Raw genomic sequence first — 12013 nt, 5'->3', positions numbered from 1 at the left:
AACCTTGGCTGGTAATTGTACACAACCTGTCAGTGAATTCTGCTAATATGGAACTGCATAGTCACACTTGCAGTTTTTTCTGTTTTGTTACTTTTTTACTAGCTAAAGGGCTCTATCTTCCAAAATTTTTTTTGTTTAGTCTCCCAGAAAACCATGTAAGGAAAAATATATGTTCTGTAATAATTATTTTTAACATGTGCCTAATGATAAGACAAATTATTGTAGAAGCCAGGTGTTGAGAGGATAGAGTCTCACTATGTGAAAGACTTTGAGAGTTCTTTAAATTCAGTGGAAGTGATTTCAAGCTTTAAAAAAATCTTGCAATTAGATTAAAAGTTCAAGTCCAGTATATAGTATTCCTGTGCCACATTGGAAGAAGATAGATTGTGGGTTAGGCACTCCAAGCCCTCTGTAAGGCCCTGAGATACTTTTGTGTAATCCTTGGAGTGGCAGGGAGCACATTTTGAAGTTAATGCTTTTAAAGTGTTTAAAATTCAATTAATAAGCAACTTTTGGCAATATTTGGTCCTGTCAAGTAGTTGGCAGAGGGAAGAAATACTATAATAGAAGGACAAGTGATAAATGATCAGTGGATTTTACTTAGCTTTACTTTTTATGTCCTATTTTATGACATTTTGTTATTTATTCTACCTTGCTATTTATGCCGTGTTAGCCTTGCATACCAGCTATATGACCCTAATTGCTGGTTATCCAATAGTTGGCATGTGTAAAACTTACATGCAGAGCAAAATATATTTTTGATAGGGTAACCATGTATGAAATATCTTTGGAATTCAGTGACCTTTATAAATACCTCAGAATCTTAATACCTTTTCTGTTTCTTACAGATTAGCTCTTTTCAAGTAACTGTCTCAGTGTAATTTAGCACAGAGCTATCATAGATACCCTATTCAATGACAGTTGGAAATAGAATAGAGCTTTCTAAAATTTTCAGTCCGTTTTCCTAGATTCATCAATTTTAAGTCTTCTAAAGATTTCAGCAATAAAAGTCTTAGTAGCCATAGTACCAGGCAGATAGAAAATAATAATTAAAGCTTTAATTATGTTTTGTTGCTAGTTCTTAAGAGTTTACTTTAGCTGATTATATAACATGCAAAGAAATAAAACCCCATGGTGCAAAAACAGTACTAAACAAAATTTTGTCGAAAATTCCCACTGCATTATGGAAATGGGGAGGAGAGGGAGAAAAGGAGTGAATCCTTTTCTCTTTGAAATAAATAAGTAAAAAACATTACTGAGTATAAATTCCTATATTTTGTGAGCCACACGCCCTTTTAAAGAGAAAGCAAGTTATTAAGGAGCTTAAGATAGCAGCAGTGACAGTAACCCACAGCCAGGAGCTGCTGTTCCACTGAAGTCTTTGCTTTACTCGGCCCACACTTGAAATCCAGATGTTCCTTTGCGTAGGGTGATCATTTGACAATCTTATTTGTTCACCTGTCTTAAAATTATTTATATTTGTATTTCTTTTTTCTACAGTCTAAAACTATAACAGTAATGAATTCAGATACAGCAAGTGAAGTTATCACCATGTCATTACGAATGCTAGGAATAACTGTAAGTTATTCTGTTGGATATTCTTTATTATAAATGTGGATACTTTAGATTCAGAGTAATGCTTATTTAGATGTATTATATCCTTTGATCATAAGACAGCTATTACAGATACTAAAGTCATATTTTGTCCCCCAAAATGTAAAAAATCAAAGCAGGAAAGCCTTAATATTACCATAATATATAGGTACCATTTTATATTTTAAAATCTGTAGGAACTATAAAAGTATAATATGATTAGACTACAGTTTTACAGTAATATATTTTTATGTTATACACATATACAAAAGTTTCATGGTGAAAGACTATTTCATGGTATAAGACTGTTAGTAAGAAAATTTCAGCCACCCTCCCCGCTTCTTTCTTGCCACTATTTGGTTGTTCCCCTCCCTGATTTGCTTGTCCTGTTATTACTGCAGGACTCAATCTTAGGATGATAAATTCTGAAGGACTTTCTCTGCAGTTGAATCTTCACATAAACAGCACTCGGCTGTATGCCATATTGGCTGGCTGCAGGTCGTGAGGATAAGATGGCTGGTACCTTTTATGATTAGTAAATTTTTAAAAGATAGCTTTGAATTATGGCATGGATTTGAAGAACCTTAGAATTCATACCATACTCTTCCCTGTTTTGCTTTTATTTTCTGGGGTAGAGGTGAGGTTTTGGTGGAAAAGATGAGAATACTTGAGGGTGAGGCGTAGGGGAGAGACGGACGGTTCTCCTCATTTGCCTTCCTGCCAGTTACATAAGCATCACTTGATGACCACTTTTAGTAAAGAGAAGAGCCTTTAGAAGAATGGAAACTGAGGGAGACACTTGAACCTTTTTTGTGAGATTCTCTATTATTAAAACACTATTACTGGGATGTGACATGACACATTTAAAATATGCCATAATATTATTGATTATATTTAGATATGCTCTTACATAATACTATGCTAGGCCCTTAAGAACTCAGGGCAACCAAAATTCAGGATAAGAAATCTGACTTATTAGTAAATTTCAGTAATATATTTAAAACATAATTAAATTTTGTGTACACTGTAACGTGGGGTCAGGTGCCAGGGATATAGCTCAGTGGCACAGTGCCTGCCTGGCAAGCACAAGGTCCTGAGTTCGATTTCCGGTACAAAAAAAAAAAACCACCAAAAACCATGAGGTCAAGCAAGCATGCCTGCATCAATTTCTAATTTATTTTATATGTATCTTAGAGGAGAGTAAATAGTTTTAGGGGTAGGAAAGGAAATTAATACATAACTCATTTTCCTATCTATGCTATCCTTTAGAAGAGTGATCATTCTACTCAGATCAAAAAAGTACATTAATTAAGAATGTAAGCTATTTGGTTATACCTGTTCTTGGGGACTTTTACTGTGTTTTCAGATACTACATAAAGCTAAAAAACATCAGGGGGATTCAACCCAAGGTCTTCTCACTGAATTACACCCATAGCCCCTTATTTTGCTTTGAGACGGAGTTTCACTCGGTCACTGTTCCCCAGGCCGAGTTTGAACTTGCAGTCCTCAGGCTCCCAGAGTGCCAGGGTTACAGGCATGTACCACCGCACCTGGCTAACAAGAAGAGATTTGTATTAGATTTCTCTTCCTCCTTGACGGGGATCGGGCAGGGAAGATACGACAAACGGCAAGGAGCAGGGCGGGGCAGGTGGCAGTCTGTGCGCTACTCTCCTTAGCCAGGAGCCTCTGTTAAAGGACAGAGTCATGATTTTAATTAGAAGTTACAGACAAGAATGTGAAATATTGCCAGCACACTTGGCTGTCTGTTCTAGCTTGGTTTAAAACATTTTTGCTTTATCCCTCTTAGAGGATTCAGCAAAGTCGTATAATTTACTATTATTTCTTTCAAGTGGGATTTATAATGTTGCTGGCTTATAATTCTGCTAGTGAAAAATGTTACTGTCCCCATGACTGGCCTGTTCTCTAGATAGAATCCTAATTGTTTCTGTCCCCTCGACTGGACTTGGCCAAACTAAAGCCAGTACAGACCGTGCCAACTACCTATCTCCCCAAAGCCTCTCGGTCCTTCTGCTCAGAAGCAGCTGAGCTAATAATCAGCCTTTGAGATTTTACTTTTTAATCATAGACACAGCTGTGTTTGGGCCCTTCTGGATAACAAGGCTATCTTTTCAGGGTCAGGTTCAGCATTCTCTGAAGTCCAGAAACATTGCAAAAATGAGGGTTCACAAGAAGAGATTAGCTTTTGAGAACTAGCAAGTTGTTCTTTCAAAAGGGGCTACCTACAATTTCACATTCCACAGGCTTTCGATATAGGGAGGGTCTAGTTCAATGAAAGTTTGTGGCTCCCTATTCAGCACTTGCAGAAGAACAGGGTTCCCAAGTCCTCTTGGATAGTAAGAGATGGGTTGTAGGAATCAATGTATGTGCTGTACCATTTTAAAAAACTGTAACATTCCATGAACCTGAATAGCATTTATATTGTCCGTAGGTTTTTCTTTTTGCAAAGCATAAAAATGTAAAAATGTATTTCCTTCATTCAAGTACCAAATATAAAAAAATTTAGTTTGACCCTTATTTTTTTTTAATCCCCTAGGGTTCTGAGAGAGATTACCAGTTATGGGTCAATTCTGGAAAAGAAGCAGCACCATACCCACTCATTGGTAAGTTTCTATGAAATCAGGTAGCATTGTGTTTTAATTATGGTTCTAAATGTCTCAGAATTGGTCATATGGCCCTAAGCTTAAATATTATTAAATCTCATGTGATAGGTAGTTGTATCTGGTAAGCATTTATTGTATGCCAAGCATTAGTATCTTTTCACTCAGGCAGCTAAAAAGGTATATAATTGGGAAAGAAATCATATTTTCCCTTTTGCTTTTTCACTTTAAAATGAGAACTGTTTTGTCAACTGTTTTTCTGTAAGAAAACATTATATAGGTATTACTTCTTCTCCATACATTTTTTTATATTCAGTTTTTGATTTTTGTGTTCTTTCTCCTACCAGTTAGTTACACTGCCTGTACAGAAAACTAATCCAGTCGTGCGTCTCAGTCCAGCACCTGCCCTGTTCCCAAAACTTTCCTAGGGGTCACACAGAAAAGATTAATTCATTATGACTCCTAAAAGTCTTTGCAGACAGATTTACCAACTAACTACTTTACTAGCGAACTTTTCTTTAGCCAAATTTTCCAGCATTTGTTTTGAGAAAATATTGACAGATTGTCTCATGCAGAGATGAGTGCAAAACTGACCATATTTTGGGTCTGTTTTTTTGATGTTGTCATTTTTATAAAAGTAAATGAGCAACAATGAAAGTTGTCATTAAAATTATTTAAGTCAGATTTATTTAGTTAAAAGTAGGTAGATGACACTTTTTAGGCTTGCAAGTTTCAACTTTCATTACTAGCTTTTACTGAAAAGCCATGAGACATGGTTGTCCTATTCTTGGTAGCAATTTTTTTATGTTTGCAATGTATAATGAATATATTCATGGTGGAGTAGTGATACATATATGTATCACATATTGATTTTACTTCCCCTTTTATGTGCCTTTAAAACAGTTGTAGATTAGTTGCTGGCTATTTGCTAAATGAATTTTGTATTATTACTGTTATATAGGTCTTTTTGCCTTAATTCCTGGAATTGCTATAATGTCTGAATATTAATACGTTTATACTTTATACCTATACCAGATGAAGAGTTCACTGAGTTACATTCAGTGATCGGGGAGCATACTCTCTAAGTTAAAGAATTTATAGCAGGTAGTATTTATGATGACACTAAAAGAATGCAATTATTTAGATACCAAAGAATGGAAGTCACAGTTTAGTCAGATGTCCAGGGTTTAGTTTTTCTGCTTTATACATTCTCTTTTGCACCTGTGTGTTTCTAATTCTCTGTGGTCTTCCTTATGATTACAGCAGCAGGGGAAAGGAAGCACAGAACAAACCAGTCCCAGATGCTCTTGAAATGTTTTTTGTTTTTTTCCCCCAGACAGGCATGCTAGATAATCAGAGTAGTGATGCTTGATAGCTCTAGTTCTTTGTCCCTATTTAAATCATTTCAGATGCTCATGTGTACGTATTTGATCCCTATAATACTTGATACGTAGGATAAACATTTAAATCATGGGTGTGAAAATTTATAGATCTAGTTGGTGTCAAAGGAAAATACCTTTAGCCAGGTGTGGTGACACACACCTGTAATCCCAGCACTCGGGAGGCTGAGGCAGGAGGATCTCTGCGAATTTGAGACCAGCCTCGGCTACACAGTGAGCTCAAGGCCAGCCTGAACTGCACAGTGAGACCCTGTCTCAAAAAGACAAAAAAAAAACAGGAGAATGCCTTTAAATATTCTTATGCAGACAAGAAAAGTCAACACTGTACAGTTCACAAACTGATTTATGCAGTCATTCCAAATAAGATATTCTTTAAACATTTTTTCTTGCCCCTCCGTAAAACTGCTTTGGTAACCTGCATTATACAATGGCCTCCAACTCAAAGAGTATACATGGAAGTCATTCAGTTAAAAAAACACTCTTCACACCAGAAGTCTCAGGAGGGAACTGCAGTACTTTGCAGTCTACCTCATGTGCCTACCCATTCAGCTTGAAGTCTACACTTAGATTTCTGTCTTTACAGGGCATGAATTTCCCTATGGAATTAAAATGAACCACCTTCGAGACACCGCACTTCTGGCACAGGGATCGAAGGACTCTGCCGCCCTTTCCAGCCTTCAAGAGCCCTTCCTCATGGAACAGCTGCCCCGAGAGATGCAGTGCCAGTTCATCCTCAAGCCCAGCCGCCTGGCGGCCACCCAGCATCTGAGTGGTGAGTCGCTTCTCCATCATGGAGCATTTTTGCAGCAAAACTTTTCATTCCTGAACACAAATTTAGTGCAAAGGGAAAGTCTCAAACTTTGACCCAGATGAGGTAGTTTTAATTTGTTAATAAATGTCTTAAAAAGAAAAGACAGAGTTTTAGAGGATGGTTTTACAAATCAGCAGCAGGCATCGTTGACTTGTAAGCCGCATCACAGTCTGTCCTTCCGTCACCATGCTTTGCCCTTTAACCTTGGGCGAGCCAAAGGCTCAGGCTGTGCTGCAGGTGCTTCCACTCCCTTTTGTACTCCAGTGCACTTCACTGTGTGCTCCCTCTAAGTGGGCATATTACAGAGAGCAGGCGGTCAGTGATGGCTGTCAAAGGGCTGATGCCCTGAGTGGCCCTTTGGTATTGATAATTATGTGGAAAATAACAGGATTTCTACCGAAGTCTCTCCCAGGCCCGCTACTCTGAGTTGCCCGTGAACATTCTTGTAGTGTCCTGAATTATTTAATCAGCTGTTTTCGCCAAAAGGCTAATAATCTTAAATCTAATTTTTCCTGGACATATTTCTGTATCTACTCAAGCACACAAGATTTAATCAGCTCACCATTCTTAAATGGCTTTCCTCGAACTGGGTAACACAGGAGCTCCTCAAGCTTTTGCTAGAGCTTCATTTTTATTATTGTGGTGAAGAATGCTGCCATGATGAAACGTTTACATTTTAAATGTGTAAATTCTGATCATTGCTTTCTTCCATTGATATGTGCTTACATAATATATAGTGTGTGCTTTTACCACAGCCTTATACCATCGTACAGTAAGCATGATGCAGTCATACCTCATTGTACTCAGTTGTTCTGAAACTCCTCAAATTTGATACCCAAAACTTTTGTCCTGGCCAAGTGTGGTGGCGCACACCTGTAATCCTTGCATTTGGGAGGCTGAGGCAGGAGGATCACTGTGAGTTAAAGGCCATCCTGGGCTACATAGGGAGACCTTTTATCAAAAACCAAACAAAAAAATGAGTCGGGGAAGCAAAAAAAGAAAATGTTTTGTTCTGTTACTGGTTCTTGCACAAGTGAGAACTCATCAGTGTTGATTGCTTTGTGGCCTGCTACTTTTTCCAGCCAAAACAATTTGGTACCATTTAAACCGCAACAAGGTAGCACTGTACTTCGTTGTTTAATTCAATAACAGAATCCTCCATAGTTCACTGTGCCTTAAAAAAAAAAAATGAACATCAGAAATCCACTTTACTCATATCAAAACAAGGGACATGAATAAATAAGATACTGTGGTGTCATGGTGCATTACAACAGTGTTGAGGTAGAGTGGAGTCACTGAAGCTTGTGGTACCCTGAGCAGCAGAGCAAATAAGCCGCCACACACCAGCTCTGTCGCAGCGGCTTGCCCCTGCCGTGGAGTGGAGGCAAGCACAGCCAAGGGCAGTGCACGAACAGGGGAGTGCGGTTGTATTCAACGCTCTCATGGAGAGGAGAATTGGAATTTAATTTTTATGTATCACTACATATTAGCTGGATTTTTTTCAACCTTTTAAAAATGTAAAAACTATTCTTCACAGGCTATCTAAAGTGATACCAGGCCAGTGTAGCAGTTTGCCACTCTTTGATTTAGAAGATTAAAATGCAAATTTAGTCAAAAACATTCCAGCTAAACTCTCACTATTCTACCAGACTTTGTAAGAGAGCTTTGCAGTAACATAATCATCTCACTCCACTTCATTCTCCTACATCTTTTGGAGCGTTTTAATCAGAAATGGAAAATCCAGAAGGCACGTGGGAAAGACTAAAAAACCATAAACAGTCTAAAAATTGTACAAATGAAGTTACTGGCCTCTGGGTGATACTTTTATGATATTATCAAATAATTTCTACATAGAACTTAAAAATTTATACTATACTTTCTTTTAAGCTTCAAAACAACCATTTAAGACTACGTTAACTTACGTTTTACACGAGCAGACTCTGACTGTGTCCAGCGTTCCGAAGTGTGCAGCAGGACGCTGGAACTTCGCATACATCTCTGTCCTCGAGTCTCTGCTCCTGTCACGAGACCTCACTGCCCCACGGTGTAGGCTGTTAGCCTTACTCACTTTGTAAGACAACACTTTACAGTTCCGTCCTGCAGCCCGCAGTCCCGTTGCTTCTGTTACAGCTTTTGCTGTCTAATGTGATGCCACCACGCCAGTGTGAAGAGAGAGATTGTCATTACTCACACAGCTTTATGATGATACAGGATATACGACAGTATGATTATCAAAGTGCCGTACATTACGTAAAATCCACAGAACTCAAACTTGAAGTTCCTAAGAACTTCGTCTTAGGAAGTAGATATTTTGTGTGGAAAATCATACCCTTTTTGTGGTTAACAGAGTATAAAAGAGGAAACTAACTTCCTTGAGAATATTGGATGGCAACAATAACTACCTGAATAAAATAAGCCACAGTTAGAACTTTAGGTCTGCTTCTGACAGAGGCTTTCTCTAGTTAGCTTTAGGAAAATACCCCTGTTGAGGAGCATAGCCTTAGGTGCACACAGTCATCCCCAGTCTTTTCTTTACAAATTCCTCCCTCAGGGTGGAGAACACCTCCTATTGTACAGTCCTACACTGCAGATAAAGTAGCAATTGGTGGGCCATCCTGGAGACTTGGATCACCCTAACTTGTCTTTGGGGTGCTTGGTTCCCAGTGAGATGACTCCAGTGTAAGTGGAGAGTTCAAAATGTATACATTCAAATATCTGATCTCAGGACCCAACTCAAATGTCACTTCTAGGAAGTTCTTTCTTTTTGTAGGTATTTGCCCCATTTTAATGTCTCCAGAGCACTTGATACTTACATCCAGTAAAATGTATTTTTTAAAAAAAGTTTATGCCTATTTGCTTATGTATTTACATGTATTTTTAGAATATGTGTTTCTTAAAACCTGCAAACCCAGTCCACGGTTTAGCCTAGTTTGTACCACACAGCCAGAGTTAAATGAACGATTAAATAGCTTAGTTGTACCTAGCATGGAAAAACTGGAGTAAAGCCGAACAGCTCTGGAAATAAGTAGGGGCGTGGTCTCTCTCGGCAGGGTTCCAGGCCTGAACTGTGCTCCCAGTTCTGTGCCAGCAACAGGTTCACTTTCCACATTTGCTTGAACTAAACTGCAATTAAACTAAATTTTCATGGTAGATGGTAGGCTATGGGGCACATCTTCTGCCTTTTTGCTGTATCAGTGTAATGTTCTTGTGTATCAGTTTCCTACTCTGCAGAGAAAATATTCTTAATTTGAGAAGTTATATGGCCAGAATAGAAAGCTTTTTTCATTGTGACTATTATTCTGTAAGCATATAGTTCATCAGTTATACTGTCTAATATTTGGTTTTCTGATTTAAGCATGAAAAACAGCACCAAGCCTGAGTCTTGCTGGGGTTATTTAGGAAAGCTAGCATTACCTGAATTCAATGTATTTTAGATTTATATTATCTTTATGTTTTTTATGACAGTACCATGTTTTTATTAGCACTGGACATTTAAGAAAATAAGCACTATACATTAAGAGTTCTGCAACAAAGTGAACTTTAAAGAATGTTTTCAGTCTCAGACCTAAGTTTTCAGATCAGATGCTGTATACAATGCAAGGCATGGCTACAGCTGAAAGTATTTAGGAAAAACTAAAGAACTCAATTTCTACTTTATCTTTGGTCTGCATTTATAAGATAGCTTGGTGTATATAACTTGTTGATAGAGCATTTTTCTTCAGCAGTGCATGAAATCTAAAATCCAAATGTGATAATTTAATTTAATTTTATTCTTATTTTTAGTTTTTGGTACCAGGAATCAAACTCATGATCTAACAGTTTCCAGGCAGCCACTGTTCCACTGAGCTATACCCCAGGCTCAAATGTGATAATTTTAGAATAAAACCATATTAATATTCACAAACCAGACTGAGCACAGTTACTCAGCATGTATGTTAACATACATATTGAACAAATATTTGCACAGATTGTTACACATACAGCAACTCCGTCCTGGATTTAAGAAAGGGTGGTTTCTTTTTCTGTTTTGTGTTTTAATGATGGTGATTGGGAGTGTCAGGGCGGGAAGAAAACGCTTTAGTGAAGCAGAATGGTGGTACTGCATGTGTGCATGGTGTTCCAAATGAATGCTGTTGATCCACTGAGTGGGTGCAGAGAGGAGGTCCTTAGACCAAGGAAAGCCTGGTGTCATGTCCACTTTAATCAAGATCACTGTGATCCAAGCCCTTGCAAGAGAAGGCAGAAGAAGGTGGTTGGTTTTAAGGCCATTTGGTGAAATATTGCTCATTTGAGTATCCTACGATAATTTGGCTTGTTTCATATTTGGTTTAAGTAGGTTATTCTGAGTAATCAAAATGGTGAGTTACCTCATATCCAGACAATATGGAAAACTTTGAAATTGGCTTTTGACACTGCTGACCATGTCCTTGTGTTCCATTATAAGAAATACTGGCGAGCTAAGCATCATTTGGGGGTAGCTTGGTTGGATGGCATAAGAATGCTCTTACAGTTTGTGCGTGGATGTCCCCCAAAGCCTCATGCAGTCGTGGGGCAGGCTTCTAGAGTTTATGATTGATCCGAGGTCCATTGCCGGGATTATGGGTATCAGTGCTACACCTGCCCTGGGGCAGGTAGTTTGCATACAATGTAAGGAAAGAAAAACTTGCTCTTCCTGCCTGTTCCTCCCTTTTTCCTCTTGCTGTTTTTGCTGTCTTCTGCTGCCATGAACTATTGCCCTATGCCATGTGCCACTTGCCTTGGAGCCAGCCGAGTATGGACTGAAATCTCCACAAACTGTGAGCTAAATAAACCTTTCCTTCTTTAACTTTGGGCACTGGCTATTTTGTTTCAGCAACAAGAGAAAAGTAACTGAGATAGAACATGTAGCCTGAGGGCTATTATGGTTGGGAAGGCCAAATGGAAGCCATTAGAGTTGCCTTTGCTTTGTAAAATAGTAAACCAAAAGCAGTATCGCATTTCTGGGGGGATTCCAGAGATTAGTGCCACCATCAAGGACTTGAAGGATGCAGGGGTTATGATCCCCACCACATCTGCATTTAATTCTCTCATTTGGCCTGTGCAGAAGACAGATGGGTCTTGGAGAATGACAGTAGATTACCATAAACTGAATCAAGTGGTGCTTTTGATTGCTGCTGTGGTACCAGATGTGGTTACTTTGCTTGAGCAGATTAATACATCCCCTGGTAGTTGGTATGCAGCTATTGACTTGGCAAATGCCTTCTCCATACTTATCCATAAGAACCATCAGAAACAATTTGCTTTCAGCTGGCAAGGCCAGCAATATACCTTCACTGTCTTACCTCAGGGGTATATGTATTCTTCAGCCCTGTGTCTGCAGGGATCTCGATTACCTTTCTCTTCCACAAGATATCACACTGGTCTATTGTATTGATGATGTTATGCTGATTGGGCCTAGTGAGCAGAAGGTAGCAACCACTCTGGATTTGTTAGTACAGCATTTGAGAGCCAGAACATGGGAAATAAATTCAACAAAAATTCAAGGTCCTTCTACTTCAGTGAAGTTTGTAGGAGTCCAGTGGTGTGGAGCATGTAGAGATTTTCTTTCTAAG

At 38.6% G+C, this 12013-nt stretch overlaps 1 protein-coding gene across 1 annotated transcript in view; it reads left to right on the top strand.

Moving 5' to 3' along the window:
* The window catches only part of Arhgap20 (Rho GTPase activating protein 20), an 82573-nt gene that overhangs the window by 52857 nt on the left and 17703 nt on the right, over positions 1–12013 (top strand). Inside the window, exons 6-8 of the mRNA XM_005378054.2 lie at positions 1501–1578; positions 4148–4214; positions 6195–6383. Of these exons, the coding sequence (XP_005378111.1) occupies positions 1501–1578; positions 4148–4214; positions 6195–6383 (334 nt within the window). The remainder of the gene's footprint in view (positions 1–1500; positions 1579–4147; positions 4215–6194; positions 6384–12013) is intronic.

The sequence above is a fragment of the Chinchilla lanigera genome, unplaced genomic scaffold (assembly GCF_000276665.1).
Source record: "Chinchilla lanigera isolate Chin_1 unplaced genomic scaffold, ChiLan1.0 scaffold00011, whole genome shotgun sequence".
NCBI lineage: Eukaryota > Metazoa > Chordata > Mammalia > Rodentia > Chinchillidae > Chinchilla > Chinchilla lanigera.
This window is presented reverse-complemented; position numbering and strand designations above follow the sequence as displayed.